The 27,654-nt window shown below is 47.6% G+C and overlaps 1 protein-coding gene across 1 annotated transcript in view; it reads left to right on the forward strand.

The window, feature by feature from the left end:
* The window catches only part of LOC144768928 (alpha-2-macroglobulin-like protein 1), a 451,046-nt gene that overhangs the window by 147,961 nt on the left and 275,431 nt on the right, over window positions 1–27,654 (forward strand). Inside the window, exon 13 of the mRNA XM_078652935.1 lies at window positions 14,857–14,938. Coding sequence (XP_078509061.1) covers window positions 14,857–14,938 — 82 coding nt within the window. The remainder of the gene's footprint in view (window positions 1–14,856; window positions 14,939–27,654) is intronic.

Genomic DNA, 27,654 nt, shown 5'->3' on the forward strand with positions numbered 1-27,654 from the left:
TCACCGGGCTACAAAGCTGAAAAGTAGACATAGTAGAGCTAGGATCACTCTGAACCCCAAGCAGTCGGAAGTCGCCAAAAAGCTAGATTGGGATTATTCAGCTACTTCCCAGATATATCATGAAAGTACTGGAGATCTGTTGCAATTAGAAACAAGGGCAACGGGGGAAATTCCTAATGCAAGCTCTGGTCCAGGCTCTATTTCCAACTCTAATTTCGATCTCTTGTTTACTACTTTGAAACAGATACAGAGCGAAGCTAGAACTGAGAGCTGTAGGGCAAAACAGGCTAATAAAAAGATACAAGGAGCATTAAGAAAAGTAAACAAACTATATGCTGAAGTGGCTGGGCGAGTCACTGAAGTAGAGGAGAGAACAAGCAAAGTAGAAGAAGCAGTGGGAAAACTTCAAGAAACCAGATCGGAGCATGAGAAGACTACTATAGATATGATGTGGAAACTCGAAGATTTCGAGAATAGACAGAGGCGCAACAATATAAGACTTCTTGGGGTGGAGGAAGGGAAAGAAGGGCAGGACATACAGGCATTTGCGATTGAACTGCTTAAGGGAGCATTTCCAGAATTGGACAAGTGGGACTGGGCAAATGAAATTCAACGTGCACATAGGTTCCCACTGACACAGAGGAAAGGAAATGTACCCAATAGCCCACGTGCAATTTTGATTTTTGGGGGAATTATCTATTAAGAGAAGAGATTATGAGTAAAGCAAAACCACAAGCGAAGCGCACCTATAAGGGAATAACTTTTTTTGCCCGCCCTGACTTTTGCCACGCTACGGTAGAAAGAAGGTGGCGTATGCGCCAATTAATTACTCCTTTTCAAAATGTAGGCTGTGAAGCCTATTTAATGTTTCCATCAAGGTTGAAGATTGGTCGCAACGGCCAGTTTATGTTATGTTATGTTATGTTATGTTATGTTATACTTGGTTTTGTATAGCGCACGGCTACTCAGAGAGTGTCCCGGCGCTTTAGTTTGCACACCTATTTTAGAATCTTCTACTCAGAGATTATGGCTCAGGAATACCTTGACTTTCTCAAAGGAAACAAAGGAGAAAGCAGTCAAGTAGTTGCAGTAAGGCAGTCATTAAATAAAAAAATTTTGTAACATGAGTAGGTTTCTTAGGAAACAACAGGTAGCAAAGGGTGAAGGAGAAACAAGGTCTCAGACGAGAGCCATGTATGTACTTAAAACTATAAGGTTGAGGGAATGATATAAGGGAGAGAGAGGGGGAGAGGGGACTACCCAGGGACCCTGGCTGTCAGATATAGGTCAGGACTGACCTATTTGCCAGTATGGGGGGAGGGCAAACGTGGGCGGGGGGTCAGGGGAGGGGGAGGGAGGGAGGGGGTACAGAGCACTTATTAAAAAAAGAATACCAGGATGGAACGGACGAAATAACGAGGAGACTAAATAGAGCAGACATAAGTATATGGATAAATAGCAATTCAGATAATGTAGTTGAGAAAATTATTACAAAACAAGTATGGTTGTCAAGTTAGTAACATGGAATGTTTGTGGCCTCAATGACCGGCAAAAAAGACAAAGGATTTCTGTTATATTAAAACAAATGAATGCAGATTTTTTTTTATTACAGGAAACGCATATAATGGCCTCACAAGAATATCTTTTGGAACAGCTAGGATTTCATGTATTAATATGTTCAAAGCAAGGCGCTAAAAATAGAGGGGTTGCTATATTAGCAAAGAGTAATAATGTGATTACTAGGAAAAAAATGGGGGACCAGTGGGGGAGATGGGCTCTAGTTGAATGTTATTTGGAGGGTGTATGGACCACTATAGGTGTCATATATGGATCTCCGGAAGATGATCCGGAAATGTTTGAATTTTTAGATACAGAGCTAGCAGCGTGGGCCCCTAATGCGATCATCGCTGGAGATTTCAACATCAATGGGTCAGACGGACTTGGGGCTGGTTCATTTGGGAAATATAAGGGTAGGAAAAAAAGGGTATATCGGGCATTGCTCAGCTTGGTAATGAATAATGGGCTTACAGATGTGTGGGGGAAAATCAGGTCAAATGAGAAAGGATTTACTTATTACTCACACCCACACCGAATATGTGTAAGGTTGGACTATTTCTACATTTCTGCTGCATTATTATCTAGAGCCTCTATTGATAGATTACCACGTATATTCAGCGATCATAATCCGCTTATGTTAACTCTAACACTATCCACTGAGAGAAGGAAAGAAAGGACATGGACTTTCGAAAGGGCACTATTACAAGATGACAAATATAGCTCTCATATGAGAAAATGGATCAAAGAATTTTTTTAGATTAATGGAGGCAGCTCGACAGTAGGGATGGTTTGGGATGCTTTTAAGGCGGGGGTACGTGGTGAGACAGTAAGCTATAGCAGTTTTAAGCGTAAGCAGGAGCAAATTAGAGGTAGGGAAATGTTCAACGCAATTTTGGAAGTCGAGGAAGAATTACACCAATGTGTGTTAGCTGGGGCTGAATTGGAAAATGTACTAAATAAACTTTTAAGAACAAAAATGAAGGCAGAAGAAGATATAGCAGCTAGGGCAGCTAGAATTTTTACTGTTAAAAGGGAAAAATGCTATGAATTTAGTGAACGAATTGGGCGTACATTGGCTATTCGTACTAGGCAAAAAATGGCTCTAGGAGTAGTAAGGGAAATCAGAGACAATATAGGCACACTGCGTACAGATTCTGAAGAAATACGAGAAGTATTTAGGAACTTTTACGAGACACTTTATGATGATAGACAGACTAGTGATTTAGGGGAAATAAATGATTATTTAAATGAAATTATGCTTGATAGCTTGACGGAAGAGGAGGCAGAAATGTTGGAAGACCCAGTAGATTTGGAAGAATTAAAAAAAGCTATTACGTATCTTCCTTCAGGAAAAGCCGCTGGTCCAGATCAATTACCAATGGAATTTTATAAGGCTTTTTGGGACGTGCTGGCTGCAGAAATGACTTTAGTTATGAAAACAGCGCAGATGGGTGTATCCATACCTGGTAGCTGGGGGGGGGGCCAAAATTGTCATAATACTCAAAAAGGGGAAACCCGCTACTGAACCAGGGTCGTATAGGCCAATTACTCTAATGAACGCGGATACGAAAATTTACTCAAAAGTCTTGGCCATAAGATTTGCCAAAGTAATAGGAAATTTAGTTTCTGATAAACAACATGGCTTTATACCGGGTAGGGGTACTACCCATCATGTGCGTAAAGTAATTACTTTGTTTGATGCATTAGAGGTTGCAGGGGACCCGATGGCTGTTATGTTACTGGATGCTGGGAAAGCTTTCGATCGGGTCTCCTGGGACTATCTCTGGCAGGTTTTAAGAAAAACTGGGTTTAGAGCAGGATATATAAAAGCAATCCAAACATTATATACTGCTCCAGAAGCATCTATAAGGGTCAACTCAGGATTGACACACACCTTTAAGGTTAGGCGAGGAACTAGGCAGGGCTGCCTTTGCTCACCGCTTTTGTTTGCGATGTACATGGACCCCCTGATTCGTAAAATAGATCTGAATGAAAGAATCACTCCATTATATACATGTATGGGCCAATGTAAGATACTTGCATATGCTGATGATGTGGCAGTAATTACATCGGATCCCACGGAGGCGATAAGGGAGGTAGAGGTGGAGGCTGAAAGATTCGGGAAAATCTCAGGATACGCATTAAATGTCGCTAAGACACAGATAATCAAAAACTCCCAAGTAGAATGTTTCGATAACCGGGTAGTTTCTTCGGGAGTGTATCTGGGTGTGGTTATCACTGCCAATTTGGATATACTAGTAGAAAAAAACATCTCACCAATTATAGCTAAAGTAAAGAAAGATCTGGATAGGCTTGACAATCTGCATTTGACAATGGTGGGTCGTACTAATATTATAAAAATGTTGATTTTTCCCAAATTTATATATATATTTAGAAGTATTCCATTATTATTTGACGCTAAATGGTTCAAGAGCTGTGAACATATAATTAATAGGTTCCTATGGGCAAAGGGGAAAACTAGGAGAGCCTTGCGCTATATGACACTTCCTCGAGAAAGGGGAGGATGGTCTGTCCCAGATCTTAAATTTTATTATTGGGCAGCTGCCTTCCAGTATATGGCTGGTCTGCTAGGAGGAGCAGAGGTGGAAGGACAAGATAAATTAGGGACGCTAGCTATACACGGGCTGGTCATGGGGGCACAAGCACAAAACATTTTCTTGAAGTTTACAGAACCTAGTTATTTTAAAAGGACTAGATTCAAGACACTGCAAGCTGCATATATGATATGGAAAGCGTTTGCTAAGAAATCAGGACTAGGGAAATATAATTTTTATACAAGAATGAATAACAACCCTACTTTCCCAGTCGAGATATTTAAGCATCCAGTTTTTGATGAATGGGGGAGGAAGGGAATAATTATGATTGGCAATATGTTTGGTCCACAAGGTCTATTACAATTCTCAGAACTACAGGCTAAATATGATCTGGATACGAGACATTTTTTAAAATATTTACAAGTTAGAAGTTTTCTTAGCACGAAAAGGGGGGGACCCCAATTATGGAGATTATGGTGCAAGGATGCCTGCGTCGGGGGGAGATTGTTTTTATGCAGGAATAGGCACCATCCTGCATGAAAACAATCACTACAGGCATTTTCCTCATTCAATGAGTGCTGTAGAATGCACCACACATTGAAAGAGAAAACAACCGAGGAGAAATTAAAAAAAATGTCCTTGTTGCATCTTGCTACGCCACACTTAGGGTGGCGGAGCATACTGACGCATTTCTAGATTTACGATTCCTTGTATATCTGGAAAGGTGTCTGGTTCCATGGGTGTTGCGTGGGAACACCCACAGCAATACCCATGAAAAGGACTGCGTGTAAAGGGGCCATATTTACAAGGACAATGAAAGTCTTGCAGGGTGTCTTTTCCTGTCCTTGTAAATATGGGACAGGGAAATGCGCTGCCAGTACAACACAAAAAGTGATGTACTGGCAGCGCAAGGGCTTGTAAATCTGCCCCCTAGTGCTTACAGCATAGCCACTTTTGCATGCCGAGCGCCAGTTGTCTCCTTGCACTTGCAACACATTTTCCTTCATTCCCTGGCAGTGCTGGTATAGCGTGCCTACCTGCACTCCATGCAGTGGGCAGATATTGGCGTTCTCTACTTTCACCACACTTGGCTGCATGATGAAACTTGCAGATAACACAGAACACTGAAGGGGCTCAGGGGCTAAAATGTCTTACAGCTGATGCATCTAATGTAAATGTTTTACTCACGCCTAGTACTCCTACAGCGATCCTATGAATACTTTCCTTTATAGCGTGGCATCTTGGCAGGGAGATCTCCAAGCTCTGGGCTCGTAGTCAGTAGCGACAGCTGCTGATATCACACCACTCAGTGACAAGGTGGGAAAGTCACCCTTTTGTTGATTGCCACACAGCTTCGGGAAGCACAGGGCTGAAGCCTAACGCACCCAGGCTGTGTTTAATCAGCGAGGGTGCAGTATCACGCAATAATTAGGCCACACTGTTGTTTAAGACGTAAAAGGCCATTTATTAGGACCCGGCTGCACAAACACTACAATAACCAAATAACAATAATCCCCCAACAAATCCCCCCCCAACAACACTCAACCTTCATTCACTCCAAACTCACCTTCCATTCCACTCCATGGCCCCATTCCTTTCTTCCACCCTTTTTTCCGCTCACTCTTATCATCTGGTCTTTAGCCTCATGCCTCCAGTCCCCCCTCATCCTTCACTCCTCCCCCCCCACGAGAGGTGGGTGCGCCCGCTAGTGACTCCCCACCCCTCCCAAGTACCGCCAACCCTGCAGCCCGTCCTAAAATGGCACGCTCTGCCAACCCTACCCCATAACCCTAAAAACTGTAGGGTGGGTGGGAGGCCTCAAATTACTATTCCCCACCTGACGTTGCCAGAATGCAGGAAGAGGAAGTTGCCTTCATCTCCTGCATTCTTATACCCAACCCTCAAACCACACCCCCCAACCCCAGCCTGGCCCTCCCTGCGCGAATGACCCCAGGGGAAGACTAGACTGCGTCTCCACTTCCCCCGGGGCCCTGCATCGCGCAATAATTAGGCCACAACGTGGTTTAAGGCGTAAAAGGCAATTTATTAGGGCCAGGCTGCACAAACACTACAATTACCAAATAACATTAATCCCCCAACAAATCCCCCCAACAACCCTCAACCTTCATACACTCCAAACTCACCTTCCATTCCACTCCATGGCCCCATTCCTTTCTTCCACCCTTTCTTCCGCTCACTCTTATCCTCCGGTTATTAGCCTCATGCCCCCACGAGAGGTGGGTTTGCCCGCAAGTGACTCCCCCACCCCTCCCAAGTACCGCCACCAGACGCATGACAAGAAATTTCACCCACCGAGGAAACCAAAAACGCCCTCCATTCCGCCACCGGACACACTTCCCCCCAGCCAGCCTCACACAACCAAACCCATTTTCCCCTCCCCAACTGATCCATCTTAGACTGACCCAAGTAGCAGCTTCCCTCAATCTCCCCTCCCCTCTCTGCTCCCTACCCCAACCCCGCAACATCCTACCTATCACCACATCATTGGTAGGGTCAAAAGCGAAAAACAAAGTCCCGTAGAATGACAGACCCGCCAGTTTCCCCGCAATGGTCGCGGCCGACAACCCTTTGTCTATGCAATGTAAAACAAAACGTAACACCCCTTGTTCTATCACAGTTCGATCTCCCCATGTCACATCTCGCTGCCAACCCATAAAGGAGCCGAACTCAGCCCATGCCAGCCTGTAGGTCCGCTTCGTCGATTCCGCCACTGATTTCTCCACCAGGCCTAGCACCCTCACTCCCCAAAAGCCCAGACGCCGGCCAGCAATCCGGTCTTGCTCCAATCCGCTCCAGGCGCCAGTCACTGCAAACGAGACAGAGCATCCGCAATGTCATTATTTGCTCCAGGGACATGCTTAACCCGAAACACCACATTCAAGCAAACACACCTCAGCATTAAACCCCTCAACAGCCTCAGCACTCTCAAGTTCCGCACCCGCTGCCGGTTGACCAACTCGACCACCGTCATGTTGTCTACATGGAAAAGCACTGATCTATTGTGAAACTCCTCTACCCACACTTCCAATGCCACCAACAAAGGAACGAACTCCAGAAAAGCAATGCTCCGCCCTTGCCTCATCCAATGGGCTGGTCACTCCTCAGCACACCATCTGCCATCCCAAAAGATGCCAAAACCAGCTTCCCCTGCTGCATCAGAGTAAATTTGGATTTGCCAGATCATCTTGTCATCCACAAAGTCGAGTGACACCCCATTAAAGTCAGTGCGGAACGTCAGCCATGTCCTTAAGTCAGCCCGCACTCCCATGGAAATCTGGACCCTGTGATGTGGTAAAACTGCCCCCGACATGACCATGCCGAGCTGCCTGCAGAAAGTCCATCCAGCCCTTACTACCCTACAAGCGAAGTTCAAGAAACCCAACAGTTGCTGCACCACCCTCAACGCAATCCTCTTCTCCCCAATCGCTCACAGCAAACATGCCCGTACCTCTTCAACCATTGCCTGCAGGAGGCGAGCCATCCAATGAATGGAGTCCAGCTCAGTTCCCAAGAAAGTCAAGCAGCAGCTGGGCCCACCTGTCTTTTCCGGCACCAGGGTTACTCCGAACCTCTGTGCCATCTCTTGAAACTGGGACAGGGCCCTGCCACAGTCACCGGAGTGATCCTTCCCCAGGAAGAGGAAGTCGTCCAGATAATGAGTTACGTCACGGTGTCCACTAATCTTCGTAAAAGCCCATTGTAAAAACGTGCTAAACACTTCAAAAAGCGCATCCCATGGGCAAGACCTTGTGCATGAAGATGACCCCGCAAACTGTATCCCAAACAGAGTGAAATCCGCAGGGTGTAGAGGCAGGAGACGGAAAGCAGATTTGATATCACACTTTGCCAATTCCGCCCCCAGTCCGCACACCCGTACCAGGCAGATCGCATCATCCACCGAAGCATAAAGCACTTGTGAGTCCGCCTCTGCAATGAAGTGGTTCACAGATTGTCCCTCCAGCCAGGAGAGGTGGTGGATCATCCGAAACTTCCCCTCCTCTTTCATTGGCACGACTCCCAGTGGGGAGATGATCAAATGTTCAATGTTCAAGGGGCCAATCCACAAACGGTCCCGCTACCCTGCCTTCCAACACCTCCTTCTGCAATTTGGCTGCCACCACCCCAGGTACTTCTTTGGCTGATTTAAGATTGTCCGCCCATCTCCGCACCCTAGGTCCCTGGTAGCCCACACAAAAACCCTCTGAGAAACCCCAATGCAACTTCAAAGCCGCCTCCCTATCGGGGTAACACGAGAGCCACGGGGCCATCGCCTCGACCTTAACCAGAGTAGGCTGCCCCCAACTTTTCGCATTTGCGTTTCGCCACTGCTCCGAAGGGGTGTCCAAGGTGAAACATTGAGTAACCGCATCTCGGCCTCCACATTTGATTCAGAAAAGGGGGTGGTGATGAACAGAGTGCCTGAATTAAGCAGACCACTCTTACCCAGTCCAAAGATCAGGGCTTGATCCATCACCGTTTTTTAGCTCACTGCACCATCCCAGCTCAGAACTTGGCTATATGCAAATTAGTCTGTTCCTGTCCCAGTGCATGATGGGAACAGGGCAAACCAAACTACCAAGCCAATTCTTATACTGGGAAGGAAACAAGCTTCCGGGGACCGGTTTCTGCCATTTCAGGCGTCGTCGGCCCGGCTTGCTTGAAACCTGATGGTGCAATGAGCAAGGGACTCACATCTGAGTATACCCTTCCACGCTTATGGTGGACAAAATGATTCAGAAAAGGGGGTGGTGATGAACAGAGTGCCTGAATTAAGCAGACCACTCTTACCCAGTCCAAAGATCAGGGCTTGATCCATCACCGTTTTTTAGCTCACTGCACCATCCCAGCTCAGAACTTGGCTATATGCAAATTAGTTTGTTCCTGTCCCAGTGCATGATGGGAACAGGGCAAACCAAACTACCAAGCCAATTCTTATACTGGGAAGGAAACAAGCTTCCGGGGACCGGTTTCTGCCATTTCAGGCGTCGTCGGCCCGGCTTGCTTGAATCCTGATGGTGCAATGAGCAAGGGACTCACATCTGAGTATACCCTTCCACGCTTATGGTGGACAAAATGATTCAGAAAAGGGGGTGGTGATGAACAGAGTGCCTGAATTAAGCAGACCACTCTTACCCAGTCCAAAGATCAGGGCTTGATCCATCACCGTTTTTTAGCTCACTGCACCATCCCAGCTCAGAACTTGGCTATATGCAAATTAGTCTGTTCCTGTCCCAGTGCATGATGGGAACAGGGCAAACCAAACTACCAAGCCAATTCTTATACTGGGAAGGAAACAAGCTTCCGGGGACCGGTTTCTGTCATTTCAGGCGTCGTCGGCCCGGCTTGCTTGAATCCTGATGGTGCAATGAGCAAGGGACTCACATCTGAGTATACCCTTCCACGCTTATGGTGGACAAAATGATTCAGAAAAGGGGGTGGTGATGAACATTTGGAGCACTCATGTTTGAACTTACAAGGGTACCGCAAACAGTATCCCTTGTTGTAGCTCCAGCGTGCACCTGTAGTGCTGGTGCCTGGCTTGGTTGATTGACTGGCAGTATTCCCGGGTGCAGTAGCCCCTCACACCCCAGACTGGGCGGGCCGTGGCTGAAAAGACTGATAAGGGCCCGGCAAACCACTGGCCGTGTGCGTGGACGCCGACGAGTGTGTCGAAGCCATCCACTGCATCCACAGGTCTTGATCAATTTCTCCCCATCGCTTGTCCGGGTTCAAACTAACCTGTGCCCGAAACTCCTCATCATAACTTAAACAGGCAAACCCCCCGAACTGTAACTGTGCCTTCCTAATAATATCCATGTATTTCAAAAGGGGGATCGCTCTGTCCAAATGCTTTTCGCAGTATATACTGGCATAAATTAGAAAAGCGACATCCAGTTCTCCATGTTAACTGGCACCCTGGGCCATCTAGTTAGTTCACACTCCTCTTCCTACGATCCTTCCTTGGCCTGCATCTCCCTATGCAGAAGCTTGAACGCGTCTACATACTCATGTTTCCAAATCCTGCTCTTAATCTTGTCCGACAAGTGGGAACCCAGCGGCATAGCTAGCCCCATATGCGGTAGTTTCTTATGCTGCTTGTCCTCCCCTTTACTCTCCTTGTCCTCCTTCCCATTGGTCTTGTCATCCGTCCCGTCGGGCTTGTCAGTCTGGACACCAGCCGCCACCACCACCTTTCCTCCCCCCGTCTTGGGCGTCACCCCCACTGACGCTCCCACTGCAGACCCCCCCACATCCCGGACAGACCCATCCCCAACACCTATCGACCTACACGCCTTCTTCCTGCCCCCATTCGGGCCCTCCTCCCAAGCCGACCACCACGCCCCCTCACCTGAAAAAGGTGTCTGTGTCGCTCCCGACCGTCCTCTCGAGCTGGTGGCTTTGCTGGTATCTGCTTTCCCTTCTTCCTTTGTGGGGCCTGCAAAACACCAAGACCACTGTTGCTCTGCACCCCCCGTCTTGTCAACGTCATATCTCACCTCCCCGTCCTCTAAGTCCTCACTCTCAGAACCATAGTCCAACTCCAACACCGGTTCATCCGCCACAGGCTGCCACATCACTTCCCGCACCGCTCTCTTCACACCTTTTTGTGCAGACATCCCACACCCACTCTCACGTTCCATGCATGTCACCGTAGAGCAGTCCCACGCTGGAGGGAAGGCCGCCGCAGACCCCCCTGCTACTTCAAGGCGGCGTCTTGGGGCTGTCTTGCGCCCTGCCGCAACTCCCACCCCTCTGCTGACCTCCGCCAGCTGGGATTCCCCACCGCCCCCCAGGTCGCTCCAACCTGGGCGGGCTCTGGCATTGTCGGGCCTCGTCGCCATCCTGGCCGTCCCTAACACGCTATGCTGGACTCCCAGAACCCCTGCCCTTTCACACCTGGCCCTAGCCACTCTATCTCTTTCCTCCTGTCCCGCACACATTTCCTCCTCAGAGGTAGGTGTGGGGGGTCCCTCCGCCTCCTCTTCCCAGACAGCCCCCGACCTGACTGCCTCCAGCTCTGCTAGACACGACTCCGACTCTTGCACCAGTAGGCACTGCTCCCTAATCCTGTCTGCTATCTGCATGGTATCCCATCTGGGGAGCAATGGGGGGCAATGCCCGCAGGGCCCCACCCCCTTAATGTGACTCCATGGCACCCCAACCCTGGCCTGTGTGGCTCCCTCTGGGCCTCCCACCAGCACATCTAACCTCTGGCCCCGCCCCACAATCCCCATCTGGGCGGGTGTGCCGGGGCGGGATCCCCTAGAAAGGGCCATTGGCCCTGCCTCCATCTGCCCAGTAGCCTCCTCGCACGCCACTTCCCCCCTATCACTGGCTTCCCCCTGCTCTAGCTCCCTAGGGAACCCTGTACGTTGGCCTTGCCCCGGGGCGTCTTGGCCCACAACAGCTGCCTCATTGGGCCCACAGTCTCCTGCTGCACCATTGTGCCCCCGCCTCTCCTCCTCCCCCCCCTGACAGCCCCCATTCCTGTCCCAGGAGCGCAGGAGCACCAGGCCCCACCTCCCCCTCCCTGAACCCTGACTCTTCACTCTCCACCTTTACTAGGTGCAGAGGCAGGCTCTTCCGCCGGCCTCCGCGTGCAGGAGCTCGTTGCCTTGTGCCCCTCCCTCTACCCAGCGCGCTCCTCACTGGTGGCGGCGGCTCATCAAGACAGGCCGCCACCGCCGCTGAAACCCCCGTCGAGGCCGCCCGCGGAGTGCGGGCGAGCCCGACCCACGCCTCCCCGAGCACACCGGGCCGGAGGAGGTCCTCCCGCCCGGCCTGCCCCAGCACCCTCAGGGCCTCCCTTACCTGTTCTGCGGATACGCTGGACATGACTCCCGCCGCCACCAACGCCGCACACAGACCGCCACCTTATATTCCACACCACCGGACAGTGGCACGCGACGCAAACCCTCAAAAGAAAACACCGGCCTAACTGACTAAATTCCCTAGCTCCAACTCTTACACAAATATCCCTCAAATAACTATTCCCCACCCGACGATGCCAGAATGCAGGAAGAGGAAGTCACCTTCCTCTCCTGCATTCTTATACCCACCCCCCAAACTACACCCCCCAACCCCAGCCTGGCCCTCCCTGCGCGAATGACCCCGGGGGAAGACTAGACTGCATCTCCACTTCCCTGGGGCCCTGCATTTCATGTGCGGATGTGGCTATACAGCGTCGCTGGATGCAAGGGCTTGAGGGTGATGATAATAGACAATCGGGGAAAAAATGACGACAGGTGCACATGCGGTCATGCGCACTAGCCCATGTTTCTATAAAAAGAATCATGAATCTGCCTGACCCTCGTGCAGAGCAAGGGTCAGACTGACAGCCCAATAGTGCATGACACACTGCCTGAATTAAAACAACAACAAAAAATACAAGGCAGGCAATGGGGGGAGGGGCGTGGCCCTGGCGCTCCTTTTGAGGAGCCACTGCTATCCACAACACTAGACTCTGTAACACTAGACAATGCAATACTGTCCTTCACTATATTCTACAACATTGTACTTATAATTAAATGACACTTGGAAGTACGATTTGAAACACATTTCTATTAAAAAATTAAATGTATTTAAATTCAATGAAAAAGCCAACGGTTAAGTTATAGTTAAGAAAACTTTATTTATTCTTTCTACACAAACCAACTTTAAACTATTGAAACAATAGCAATTCTAGACTTCTGGTTACAACTTAAATTTCTAAGTTACGCAAGAGCTTCAATTTACTACAAATTGCTCACCTTCACGTACAATGCTCATGATTGGGTGAGGCTAGTGTGCCCTCGTTCCACATTTGTAGAGTGCTTTTCCTCCTTGCGGTGAGGGTGGTGGTATGATGTCCATGCGTCTGCATCATTGTTTTCCATAAACCTTTACTCAGTGCAGGGCATCTTTTTCTTGAGTCACATTAATGACTGCATGAGACCTTGGTGCTTCCACCCTGCATCGCTGTGCTCCTTCCCTTCAAGTCTTATTGATGACTATGAGCCTATGTGCGTGCACCCTACATAGCTGTACATTTTTCTTGAAGTAATGTTGAAGTCTGTGTGGGGCCCAAGTGGTGTACTATCTGGATGCTAGACTCCCCATGTCCATCTATTGCTACTGCCCATAGCCTCCTGCAGCACTCCTTCGCCCCAACAGCCAGGGTGATAGTGTTTACTGTTATTTCTAATGCTTCCAGGGACTCCCAGCCTGACCACAGGGAAATAATTCTAGCATTTGAATCTACCGAGCCTATGCCTGTGTGTACTTTCTCTGCTGCTATGCAAAGCGCCCCAGTATCCAACTGAGGTTAGATTGAAAAAGTTATTGGAAAATTGTTAATTTTACAATAATTACCATCATGCCATTACGTGTTTAACCCACAGATGTATCAAGCATCCATTTTGCGATTCCTTATTAGCGAAAAATAAGGAATCGCTAATAAGGAATAGCCTTGACGCCCATTGGGCTTAGTAGCGCGCTATAAATCGGATTTCATTCAAAATGCTATGCAAGAAGAACTCGCTAAAAAAATAGCGAATTCTTCAAATTCCTTAATTGCGACTCGCAAATTGCGAGTCGCAATTAAGGAATACCTCCCCATTCATTCCTATGGGCCTAGAGGCCCATAGGAATGAATGGGAAGACATTCTCAATTTGCGAATCACAATTAGCGAATCGCAAATTGAGAATGCAATTTCAAGGGTGCAGGGGTGTCCAAAGGACACCCTGTTGCACCCGTGAAATTGATCTGTGCACATGTGTGTGCGCAACATGAAACTTTGAAAAATGCACAAAAGTGCATTTTTCAAAGTTTTTGCAAATTACCATGAAGTTCGACTTCATGGTAATTTGCCACTCCTATTAGCGAAATCGCAAATTTTTTAACTTTGATTCATTGCATTTAAGGAATCTCAATTTGAGATTCCTTAAATGCAAGTTATCGTAATTTAGCGAATTCTTAATTTGCGATTTTTGCATTTGGGATGATGCATCCCAAATGCAAAAATACCGGTCGCAAAGGGGCAGATTCTGAGAATCTGCCCCTTTGCGAGCGGATTCTAGCTTGATGCATCTGGGCCTAAATTCTCTAAAAATCAGCCAGTGACAAAAACGAAGCGAACCATCCATCAGCGCCTATTATCATATAAGGAAGTTGTCTGTACTATGCATTACCTGTGATGGTCGACTTTTCTAAATGTTGGAAACTAAATTTATATGTCACAAATAGGTCACTATTTTTTAGGTTCCATGTTCACTGGGGACACATTTTTCTGAAAAATTGCACTTATATTTACATAAACAACTAATGTTCGTATCATATAATGAGTAGTGTATGGTTTTTCTCCTTTGAATATCGACCTAACCCTTACAAATACTGCGATTGCGCATTCTAGTATTATTATTAGTCACATTGTTCCACTGTAACCACTGTTTCAGTTAACTGCATCAATGCGGCGGCTTTTCCCGCTGTACGCGGCAATTTTGAAATTACCACGTTACATGACGAGCTCAGCTCGTCATGAGCGCACGACAGGTTACGCTCATGACGAGCTGAGCTCGTCATCAGCCCTGAAGGGGTTAATACAATACTTACCCTGGTTCCTCGTGAGTAGGGTCGCCCTTGTTTCCTTTTTCCGAGTGATTGTGAAAGAGCACTCTGCGGAGTGACCTGATATTTGCTTTACCTATAACTATTTCTCTTCTCACCCTACTTTTATTCCCACAGATCACAGGAAGGTACGGGGTCATTTACAATGGCTTCACATCCCTGTCCGTCAACAAGGAGGACTGCAAGGGGAATAATCAATGTAAGTATATTCTGTAGATGGAAGGTTGGCGATGCTCCCAGTAGCTCACAAATTGCTCGTTGGAGAAGCCTGATTTAGACCCAGACACACTTCAGTCGGAGGAGAACAACAGATAAAGTTCAAGGGGATGGAACAGATAGATAAGAGCTAAAGGGAGAGAAAGAGTGAGCTATAGTCAATGACTTCAGAGATGCCATAAAATTAGTAATTTAGTGCTATTTGGATGATTTGAGCTTTGAGGAAATTTGTTAAGATCTCTGATAATTTTTTACCCTACGTTCCTATGACCAAAACGTTACAGGCTGAAATCAATGGGATCCCTGAACATTTTATGTATCATTTTATAAAAGGGAGATACTCATATGAGTTTATTTATTTGTTCTAAATTGTTACTCGGCCAATCTACATCCTCTGATAGTGAATGTGTAAATAACTATGTTTTTAGATAAATAATGTGTGTTTTATATTTTTATTGAATATTTTAGAATTATGAAGTTATGATTCATTTATTGCTGCTCTTTTATGGATTTGTTTATAAATCCGAATAAAGAAATTAGTTTACTTGATTGAGTAATGAGGTCTTGAGTTATTGTAGATTACAGGCTGAGAATTTTGAGGAGCAACAAGGTTAGAAGCGGAGTGATTTGAGATTTCCTAGACTAAGGGGTCCATTAGGATGTCTGGCGGATTGCCTCGGCCAGGGTGGCGGTGGCCACCGCCACCCTGGCTGAGGCAATCCGCCCGACAACCACTCTCGGTTTCCCCTCTGCCAGATTAGGATGGCGGAGGGGACAGCGGTGGACGGAAAGACCGTCCGCCGCTTTACCACCGCGGTCGCCTTGCGACTGCGGCGGTAATAGATTAATATGGTGGCGGTGTCTATCAGACACCGCCAGCCATATTATGATGGGCATTCGGGAATGCCTTTCCGTGGCGGCAATGCCGCCACGGAAAGGCATGCGGAGAAGCCCTGCGGGGTCCCATTGCGGGCCCCCAGGGACTCCAGGGGGTTGGGGGGTGCACATGTGGGGTACCTATGGTACCCCCCAGCAGTTCCATGCACAGCATGGCAGGCACCGCGCGGTGCCTGCCATGCTGTGCACGGAAGTGCACAGCAGTCTTTCCTGCCATTGTGGCGGGCGGTGCTGAGTGCACCGCCCGCCACAATGGTAGGAATGCAGGATGCACCCACCACTGTGGCGGGTGCATCCTAATGCTGGGGACGGGACCCCCACCCTTAAGGCTGGCGGTCCCTTTTAGCACGAGGATGGCGGGCGGGCAAAGCCCACCCACCATCCTAATGGACCCCTAAGGCTCTTACAATAGACCTCTGACAAAGAGAGCCAATCATGCACTGGTCAGAAAGAGTGATAGTTAAGGCTTCGCAGGGTTAGAAACCCAGCTCTGAGGCTTGCTGGGGATAGAGATCTAGTTGTTTTTTGAGACATCTTAGCATTGGAACCAGAGAACGTTCGGGACTTCTAGAGCAAGTGAAGAGGATGTTGGGAAGTCAGAGTCTACAGAAAGAGAGAAAGTGTTTGAAAACAGTAACTTTGAGGTGAGCTTGAAACTGGGAATCCTAAAACAAGCTTACATTTAATATAGAGATTTTCAAGGCATTGTAGGATTAGAGACAATGTATTGAGGTTCCTTAAAGAGTGAGATATTGCAGCAAAAAAAATGCAGAGACACAGTGTTAAGGTGTTAATGTTAATGTTAGATTATATTTATAGAGTGCCAATCACCAAAGGTCTGTAGGCGCTTGCAGCGTGGACCATGAGCCAGGAATCCCTTAGCCCCGAGGATACTCAGCGTACAGTAGGTGGATCTATCCAAATGCCTCCGTAAACAGGATAGTTTTGAGTTTTCTCCTAAATGGAAGTAGTGTGGTTTCCATGCACATATTGTCCGGGAGCTTGTTCCAAATCTGGGGAATCACAACTGAGAAAGCTCGCCCCCCCAATGTAGCTCTATTAAAGCGCGGGCAGCAGGCTGGCCTCTGGTGACCGGAGGTAGCCTCCAGGCACATAGAGCTTCAGGCGATCATTGATATATTTAGGCGCAGCTCCTTACTGTGCTTTATGTGCAATGCACAGACCCTTGAACCTGACCCTCTGCTTGATAGCGAGCCAGTGTATTTGTTTTAGCAGGGGGGTGGCATGTGCTCTTCTTGGTAGTTTGAAGATCAACCATGCCACATCATTTCAAACCACCTGAAGTTTCCCCAGGAGTTTGTCAGGAAGCCCTGTGTATACTGCGTTACGGTAGTCCAGTCATGACAGAATTAGGGCCGTCACTATGGTACGCATGGTAGAAAATGACAACAGGGTCCTGAGCTTGCGGAGTTGCTACATCAGGCCTGTGCAGCTCCCCACTACAGCTGACACCTGATTGTTTAAGGTTAGTTTGGAGTCCAGTTTGATGCCCAGGCTCTTCACGGCTGGCACTGGTGTTGGGGTGGTGCTAAGCTCTTGGGGCCAGAAGAGGTTTGACCAGGGTGAGGACTCTGTAGTGAGGGCCAGCACCTCTGTCGTGTCCGGATTTACCTTCAGTGAATTATAGGTCATCCTGTTCATGGTGAGCAGGAGGATATTCTGGACATTGAGCTGTGTTTGGGGACCGTTATCAACTCGTACAATTAACTGGGTGTCATCAGCATATTTGAACACCTGACAGTCTAGTTTTGCCAGTGCTTCTACCAATGGCTGTAGGTAAATATTGAATAGCATGGGGGACAACGTGGAGCCCTGTCGGACCCCCAACGCAAAACACCCTCCCTGGACCTACATTCTCATAGTTGGACCTTTTGAGACTGATTTTCCAGGAAGGAGGTAATCCACTGGAGGACTGTCCCGGTGACTCCCAGCCGTCGGACATGGGTCAGCAGCTGTGCATGGTCCACTGTGTCAAACGTGGCTGAGAGGTCTAATAAGATCAGTGCAGAGGGATTCTTCTTATCAGCTGCTAGCCTCAATTCATCCAGCACTGAGAGCATTACCAGCTCAGTGCTGTTGTGGCCCCTGAATCCTGCTTGCCATGTGTGTAACAGCTGATGCTCTTCAAAGAAGGACAAGAGGACTCTGAGCACATGTTGCTCAAGAACTTTGGCCAGGAAAGGAAGCTGGGAGATTGGTCGGAAGTTGTTCTTTTGTGTGACTCAACTCCTTGAGTACGTTGAAGGTCTCTCTCTGAATATTTGTAGCCTCCCTAATCCTCCCTTCATAGTACATGGATTTGGATCTAATGATTGTTTTTTTGTAGGGAGCTAATGTTGCTTTATACTTCTCCTGGGCTTCTAGGTCGTATGATTTCTGCCGGTGCCTTTCACATTAAGGGAGAGCCTGTATTTCTCCTCTTAGTTCTTAAGTGTACCAGGGGGCACCCTTCATACTGTTTGTTACCCTTTCCCTTTGCGTGGGAGCCACCATATCAACGGCTGCCTTTAACCCGGAAGCAAGGTTTTCGTACACCAGGTCCGGATCCCCAGACTGTGATCCTGCGTTTACTGTCTCGTTTAGTGCTTCCCTCAGCTTGGCATCCTCTATCTTGCGCCGATTCCATGCTTCCCTCCAAACTGGTTGTAGGTGTATAGGGCGGCTACCCACTGGGAGTTGGAGGCTAATCAGATAGTGATCTGACCAGCTACATGGTCTGCAATCTATATGTAACTTGACTGAGGACGTGATCCAAATAAGGTCTAGAGTATGACCCTTCTCATGAGTGGGGGACTCCACAATTTGCTACATCCCCAACATAGTCATAGCCTCTCCTAACCTACTAGCTACACAATCCCTAGGTATTAGATCCCAATGATAGTTAAAATCCCCTAATACTAGGATCTGTGGGTATCTTGAGCACAGATCACTAATCACTTAATGGAAGCGATCATTAACTAACGGGGTTTGCGTGGGGGGGGGGCTTGGGCATTATACCACTACCACTATCAGGCTGGATGATTTGAGCCCAATCTTAATTCCCAAAACCTCTGCCCCATCCAGGCTCTCCTCAACTATTTTCTCGTGGTAAGTGACCTGTAGCTAGAAACTGCAACTCCGCCCCCTCTATTGTTCCCCTGCCGGTTATACGTTAAGATGTCGTAATCTGGGGGAGGGAGGCCACTACATCGGGACCAGAGGTCTCCTCTAACCAGGTCTCCCTTAATGCAAAGAGGTTGAGCTCTTTTTCCTGGAGTAGGGGAAAGATCTCTAAATTATGCTTTAAGAGGGACCGGGTGTTCAGCAGGGCGGTCTTTAGGCCTAAGGGTACCTCTAACCCCGTATCCGTAGCCCTATAGCCTAGCACACCACTCCTCGGTGGGTCTCGGTGGGTCTCTGGTGTCCACTACCAACTTATTTGAACGGAGACTTTCTACCAGTGAGTCTGGGAAGGCCGGCATCTGTGGTATATTTTTTAATAGTCATAAATTCTTCCCTGGAGTAGGCCAATTTTTGACCAGGCTTCCTGGCCCCTGGGCCCGGTCGAGCGCGGACAAGCACAGACGGGTTTGCCTTAGGCGCGCACGTCGATTGTAGCACTGGTCTTATGACCGTGAGTGAGGCAGCAACTAGTGCGCTGACCCTGTCCAAAGTAGAAGTGTAGCCACATACCTCCTCCACAGAAACAGCACACAGCTGCGGTGGACCGGAAGGTGGCTCTGAGAGAAATGGGCGTGGAACAGGACCGAACAGAATATCTGCACACTATAATACAAATTTTTAAGAAAGTGCTTTAAAGATGTTTACTGATGCATGCAAGGACTCTGAATAGCAAAGTGGTCAGCACGAGTAGGGGCCCGCTTCTGATAGGTGTCTCCTAAGTAAAGTCAAATATCACTTAACCATCCAAAGGAAAGGGTAAGAAATACCGCTAGGCTTAGGTTAAGAAAGAACACCTGTGATATCTGGACCAAACATTCATTTAAATAGGGCTTTAGCACGTTTGGTCTTAACTATATTGATCTCCTTGTTGAATACGAAGGGGCAAATGAATCAAAGGAAAAAACTTCACAAACGGGTAGATTCTCAGAATCTGCCCCTTTGCGATTGGTATTTTTGCATTTGGGATGCATCCTCCCAAATGCAAAAATCGTAAATTGCGATTGCATTTAAGGAATTGCAAATTGTAAAATAGCGATTTCACTATAAGGTTCCGCTAAATACCGAAAAACTGAACCTGATGGTATTTAGCGAAAACTTTGAAAAATGCACTAAAGTTCCAGGTTACACACACACATGCCCCTTTGGCATGTGTGTGCGCAAAATGGATGCACATATCAATTTCAGGGGTGCAACAGGATGACCTTTTGACACTCTTGCACCCTTGAAATCGCATGCGCAATTTGCGAGTACCTAATGGGTCCTCGCAAATTGCGCAAGCCATTCTTTAATTGCGACTCGCAATTTGTGAGTCGCAATTAAGGAATTTATAGGAATCTCAATTTTTTTTGCGATTCCTACATGCATAGGGTATTGCGATTCCTTATTAGCGAACCCTTATTTTTCGCTAACAAGGAATCGTAAATGGCATTTATGATTCATGTGCCAGTTACTGCCTACCAATTCTGTGATTATGGTTATGTATAGGCTTTTGGATCATTATTTCTGAAATGAAAGTTCTTCATTATTAGTCATAAAGGTTAGAATAATTCCTGGCTCTGCGCTGGAAACCTGAAACACTTATCATCATTATATATTCCATACAAGAAACAAGTGTGAAAAGTGTCGGGTTATTACATGTTTACACATCAATACACACTCATAATAGCCTCTCAAAGGCTAACATTTCCAACTTTTGTAAATCTTTCAGTTAACCAAATATTGGTCCTGATTTGGATCTTGGCGGATGGGTTACTCCATCACAACGGTGACGGATAGCCCGTCTGCCAAAAAATAAATCTCATAGGATATAATGAGATTTATATTTCAGCAGACAGGACATCAGTCACCGTTGTGATGGAATAACCCGTTCGCCAAGATCTAAATCAGGCCCATAATGTTTTAACTAAAACAACAATGCAGCAGCTAAAACGATCCTGCTGCCAAAGACACCATAATCAAACCTACAGACGAAGAGAGGAAAATTAATCCTGACAGGCTACACCATTTGCAAAATTGAAAATAATCACTGCCACTTTGAGAATACAGCGGTACAAAAAGGGGTTCAGATGCTCCGTCCATCACCACCCCCTTTTGTACCGCTTTGTTCGCCATAAGTTGGCAGGGTATGCTCAGACGTGAGTCCCCTGCTCACTTTGCCACTGGATTCAAGCAAGCCTGGCTGAAGACGGCTGTAATGCCAGAAACCGGTCCTAGGAAGCTTGTTTCCGGTCCAGGGAAGGCATGGCTTGGCAGTTCGGGCTGGAATGTTCTCATGAGGCACAGGGTCAGACTGATTTGCATATAGCCATGTCTGAGCTGGGGTGGCAGAGTGGGCTAAAGAACGCTAAAGGATTAAACCCAGATCTTTTGACTGGGTGTGAGTGTTTGATTGGTTCAGATGCTCCTTCCATCACCACCCCCTTTTGAACCGCTTTGGCCGCCATAAGTGTGGCAGGGTATGCTCAGACGTGAGTCCCCTGCCTACTTTGCCACTGGATTCAAGCAAGCCTGGCTGAAGACGGCTGTAATGCCAGAAACCGGTCCTGGAAGCTTGTTTCCGGTCCAGGGAAGGCATGGCTTGGCAGTTCGGGCTGGACTGTTCCCATGAAGCACAAGGTCAGACTGATTTGCATATGGCCATGTCTGAACTGGGGTGGCAGAGAGGGCTAAAGAACGGTGATGGATTAAACCCAGATCTGTTGACTGGGTGTGAGTGTTTGATTGGTTCAGATGCTCCGTCCATCACCACCCCCTTTTGTACCGCTTTGTTCGCAATAAGTTGGCAGGGTATGCTCAGACGTTAGTCCCTTGCTCACTTTGCCACTGAATTCAAGCAAGCCTGGCTGAAGACGGCTGTAATGCCAGAAACCGGTCCTGGGAAGCTTGTTTCTGGTCCAGTGAAGGCATGGCTTGGCAGTGCGAGCTGGACTGTTCCCATGAGGCACAGGGTCAGACTGATTTGCATATGGCCATGTCTGAACTGGGGTGGCAGAGTGGGCTAAAGAACGGTGATGGATTCAACCCAGATCTGTTGACTGGGTGTGAGTTTTTGATTGGTTCAGGTGCTCCGTCCATCACCACCCCCTTTTGTACCACTTTGAGAATACAGCAGATTCCAGGCCCAGGAGCTTTCCATATTCCATCATGCTTGGCAGTGACAGTAGCCTCGGAGGGTCTGTTCTTTTTTTCTGCCTCATAAGAGTGGGATCTTGGAATACTTAAGAATGTTTTTAACCATTTTTCTGAAAAATCCCACAGAACTTGTACTTTTGTACAGCAGTCTTCGCCTTTGCCCTGAATGCAGACTTTTCTATAATTTTCTCAGTGTGTAGCAGCCCATTCAGACCCATGCCTTCGCTTTTCCTGAAGTGTCCTTTCTGTACAAAGAAGGAAGGCTGTTGCAGATGCACACCAGATGTGTAGTCGGTCTTTCTGGATGCCGCATGATGAAAAAGTTTCAAGTAGGCACTATGATGTCTAAACGGATCCATAAGCATTGAGAAGAAAGTAGACTGAGGGGAAAAGAGGAAGATCTCAGATCTGAAAAGGCCTTGAAGGAGTGAGAGAGGAGTGACAGGGAAGATGTTTCTTGCACTGTAACTATGGCCTCACTCAAAAAGGGCTCACACCGAGGGAGGTCCATAGAGAAAAAGAGAAGGAGGAAAGAGATAAGCATCAGCCTTCCCATCACTCCTAACATCACCATTCCCATTAATTTCGACATTGGAGCAGATGGATGTATGACGTTACAACGCAGGCTATTACAACGCCTGCCTTTACAATGCGGTTTTTACATCGCAATCCATTACAACGCATAGCGCTTTGGGGTGCTGGATAGTGAAAAGTTTAATTTACTATTCCAACACCAGTCCCCGTGGACACTAGGGAAGGTGTTGGATAGTAAATTAATCTTATTCCCTATCCTAGAGCGCCCCCCCAGCGCAATGTGTTGTAATGGTTTGCGTTGTAATGACCGCGTTGTAATGGTAGTGCGTTGTAAAAGTTTCGTTGTAAAGGTTGTTCACCGGAGCAGATATATCTCCTAGCTTTTAGCTTCTGCGCCATTCGTTGTCAAGAAAATCATCATTATCAAGCTACTCCAAGTAAGCACTGTTGACATCACACGACTAGATGTCACCTCTACACGCAATGCTACATTGCTCATTTTCGCATAAATTCACATCATGATACGTGATGGCACCCCATTCTTTGACAGTGTCTCAAGATCTTTTGCAGTTGAGAAAGAACTGTATGCTCTCCCTTATACTTGCTGGATTTCCAGCACATTCTGCTCATAAAGTCATTGTTGTCCCATCGGATGACCTTGTTCAAGTCCTTTTGATTCTTCTGCAGCCAGTGTAGTAATCCATGTCACCTCTAAAAATGCTTGTCACCTATAAACAAAAGGATCTTCTCACCATATCTGCACCTACAATTCCAACTGGGTAGCATTTTCATCTTCTTCCTGGCGGACATCTCCTCTTAGACTGGTGTTATCCAAATAGATCTATTCACCACATATTGGAATACCAAATGTCTCAGATTTCTACATCTAGGATACATGAAATAGGCTCTCTAGGCTGTAAAATTTTCATGATCAGCCAGAGAAATTTCTCTACACCTTACCCCCAATTCAACTGAAACTATTGGCCTTGGTGAAGCTATGGTACCCTAGTCCAAGATGGTTCTCATTGTGTCCACATGCAAAGACAATGTAATGTTCGAAAATCCATGTCAAATGTAGGGGTGTGCAAAATGTTTGTAATTTGTTTTTGCATAGTTATGCAACAATACAGCAAAGTTGAGCAACAATAGATGAAAAGCCAAAATGTCAGTTCGCGCAATATTTTAGCACCTAATGCATTCTTACATCAATTTGTGGCATGAGAACTCATTAAATAAAGGCACTGCAAACATCAGTGAATTGCTTTATAATGTTCCTGTACCATTGCAGCAAATTTTGACGGTGAATGGTGCTTAATTACACAAAGTAATATAAAAGCCCAATTTCTTGTAAGAAATTTATTGTGACATTCCCAAATTTTCACGAATTTCTCCACCCGGGGTCTAAACAGATGTCCCTGAAACTTCTATGGGTACCAAACTTGTTGACCAGACTTTGGGCCAGTTGTCACATCTTATTATAAGATCCTTGAGCTTGATGGCATGGCTCCTGAATTCGGACAGTATGGCCATTTAAATCAGTCGCGCTCCTAATAGGAGCAAAGAGTCCTTCTATGTGTATTGTATGTTCAGGGGGGTTGCGTTCTGATTGTAGTAGCAGCACATGGCCTAAGCCCAATTCCCTGCAAGCAATGTTCCCTCTAATTTGTTTGTTTTGTGTGTGTAGCAATTTAGGTTCTCTGTGCACTGCAGCTAAGCTTACGTGCACAGAAGACATGCAGTGATTTACTATGCAAGTGCACAAGCTATTGAAATGAGTGGCAGAATAAGATATGCCTTAATTTCTCTCCAGCTCCTTTACACTGCTCCTAGTATGTATCTCCTGTGTCTACTTTGTTCACGGTTCTGATTCCTTCCTGTCTACACGCTGCTCCCTCCTTTACACATCTCAGAGTATTCTGCTGCTTCCCTCATTCTTTGAATGAATGAGTGAATAACTGGTACTTATAAAGCGCACAGCTACTCCAGCAGGAGTGTCCCAGCGCTAATGGTTCTCATTTGGCTGGCCTAATGGAAGGCTTAGCTCTTAAAAAGCCAAGTTTTCAGCAGTTTCTTGAAGTGGGTTAGATCAGTAGATGCTCTCGGGCCACCAGTAGTTTGTTCCATGCTTGGGCTCCACGGAAGCCGAAGAACCTACCACCTCTAAGCACCAGGCGTGTTTTGGGGATGCAGGCCAAATCGGCGGAAGATGATCTGAGTGCTCTAGTAGGTGTGTAGCGGCTGGCTCGCTTTCTCGGGTAGCCGGCTTCCATACCATGGAAGACTTTGAAGAAAATGATCATGGCCTTGAATTTTATCCGCTCCCTCACTGGAAGCCAACATAAGGCTTTGAGAAGAGGGGTCAGATGCGACCCACGTTTCAGTCTGAGAATGGCCATGGCTGCTGAATTTTGCACTACCTGAAGGCGCTGAAGAAGGTAGTCCAGTAGTCCCAGATAGAGGGCATTAGCATAGTCCAATATAGGCGTGACCAGCGCCTGCACCACTGTCTTCCTGAAATCCGGAGGGAGAAACAGAAATAATTTTTTCAACATCCACAGTTAACCACAACAGGTTCCCACCAGGGCCTGAACCACAAGGAGAGCTCATTATCGATTTAGATACCCAAGTTCTTGACTGTAGATTGGGCAGCCAAGGGAGAGGAGAATTTGGCGGGCCGCCATTGGCTCCAATTGTCCACAGAGGGCTGTCCTAGAAGACACTCTCGGATTTATCAGGATTGCACTTGCGGTGGATCTCCTTCGGCTATCTAAAAACCTTTGTGAGGCAGGATCTGATTGTGTCCCCATTGAAGTCGGTGCCTTTGTCGCATGTGAAAATCAGCTTAATATCATCAGCGTAAGAAATAATTTTGGTGCCATATGCCTCTGCCAGGGATCCTAGAGGCATCATGTATAAATTAAAAAGAGTTGGACTTAAGGAGGAGCTTTGCGGGACTACAACTGTCTGCTTTCCTTCCATCTTTTTTTTTTCTTCAAAGTAATTTTTATTGATTCCAAAGACAGAGGAAAAAACAATCAAACATAGCGACAAAGCAGTAATTCCCACAAGGGGGGACTCCGGGAACGCCCACCCAACAGAGCACAGTAATGCAAAAGGGCTAAGTCGCCCAGTGACTACAAAGCCAGTGTTCAATCGCTACAGTGGCATACATCAGAACTCCATCGGGAGCAGTAATCAATAGTCCAAGCCACCATCCAGGTAAGCCTCAGCTCCGGAGTCCTCTATAGTCCATTCCAATCGCTGGAAGTCGCGTAAACCAATAAAGTGAACAGACCCCAACCCAAAGCCAAACCCCCCTCCCCCCCGTGGCGGCGACTCATCTCACATTCATACCTGACGCATACATCCCTTCACTCAGATCTGAAACAGGTGAAGTGCACGCAATGCTGGCGGACATACTGCTGACGGAAGACCTCGGGAGAGAAACCTGACTAATGGACCCCATGTAAATATGAAATTCTTAAAGTTGCCCAGAAATATATCGGACATCCTCTCCAGACTCAGTAATCGCCACAGCCACGCATGCCACAGTGAGGTTGCCGGGGCCGTCGACTTCTTCCACGCCGCCGCCAGTGTCAATTTAGCCGCACCCAAGCACAGCCAAACAATCCGTTTGTCAGCTCTAGTCTGGTGTGCCAGCATCGGATCCCGAAGCCCCAGCAGGACAAAGTCCATGGATTCCGGGATCGGTTATCCAACCACCTCCTTAATGTGCGCCAATATCTCTGACCAGAAAGGCTTGATAGTTGGGCAATCCCACCATATATGGCGGAAATCTCCTAGTAAGCCACATCCCCTCCAGCACCTGTCAGAGGTCGATGGAAAAATGCGGTGCAGCTTGGACGGGTAGAGGTACCAGTCATACATAACTTTCAAATGTGCCTCCCTAAGTCCAATCGAATGGTTATGGGCCTTGATATCTCTCCATAACCCTTCCCACTCGGCTCTCGAGATGTCCCGCCCCAGACAAGTCTCCCAGTGCTCCATATACCGAGGTCTTGGGAATAGTACAGTGTCAAGTAGTAGTTTATAAATGAATGAGATCGTCCCCTTCATGCCGGAAGTACGGTTGATAAACGCCTCGAAGGGCGTCAGTTGTCTCGTGGCCGCATCTCGCACCTCCGGAGCAGTAGCCCAGTGCAGGAGTTGAGTATGATGAAACCGTTCAGTGGGAGGGACCCCGTAGTCCCTCATGCAGTTGTGAAAGGAAAGGGGGTTCGGCCCATGGAACAGGTGAGTAAGCGCCCTGCAGCCCCCCTCACTCCACAGCGTGAACGGCCCATCGCGCTCAGCCGGCGGAAAGGACGGATTCCTATGGATAGGGGTAAACGGGGACGGAAAGGTGGTCCAACGATCATCCCCAGTGACCGTGTCCCATACTTTCAGGACAGTACTAGTAGGAGTGCATATATAGGCATTCTTGGGTCGGTCCACCTTAGGTTTCCAGGCCAGATCCCAGATGGATCTCCCAGCCACACTACGCTCCATATGTAGCCAGTGCTTCTCCGAAAGGAGTTGCGACCATTCCACCAACACCCTCAACTGCGCAGCCTTATAGTATAATTGCATGTCGGGGAACCCCACCCCCCCCCCCCCCCCCCCTCCCCCCGCGATCGACGGAGTACTGCATAGGAAAGCCGCGCCCGGCCCCCCTGCCACACAAATTTCAACATCAAGGTCTTCAAGCGCCGGAAGAAATCCAATTCCACAGGTATGGGAAGAGCCTGGAAAAGGTACAGGAATTTGGGCAACAGCACCATCTTGATCGCATGAATGCGACCGAGCCAAGAAATAAACTTCGGCTTCCACTTCTCTAGCTCCCCACTGATCGCCGCTAATGCAGGAGAGATCTTAGCTGCATATAACCCCCCCAGGGTGGGGGTTAACTTAATACCCAGATAGAGCAAGGAGGAGGATGACCACGAGAGAGGT

Source organism: Lissotriton helveticus, chromosome 7, assembly GCF_964261635.1.
Source record: "Lissotriton helveticus chromosome 7, aLisHel1.1, whole genome shotgun sequence".
NCBI lineage: Eukaryota > Metazoa > Chordata > Amphibia > Caudata > Salamandridae > Lissotriton > Lissotriton helveticus.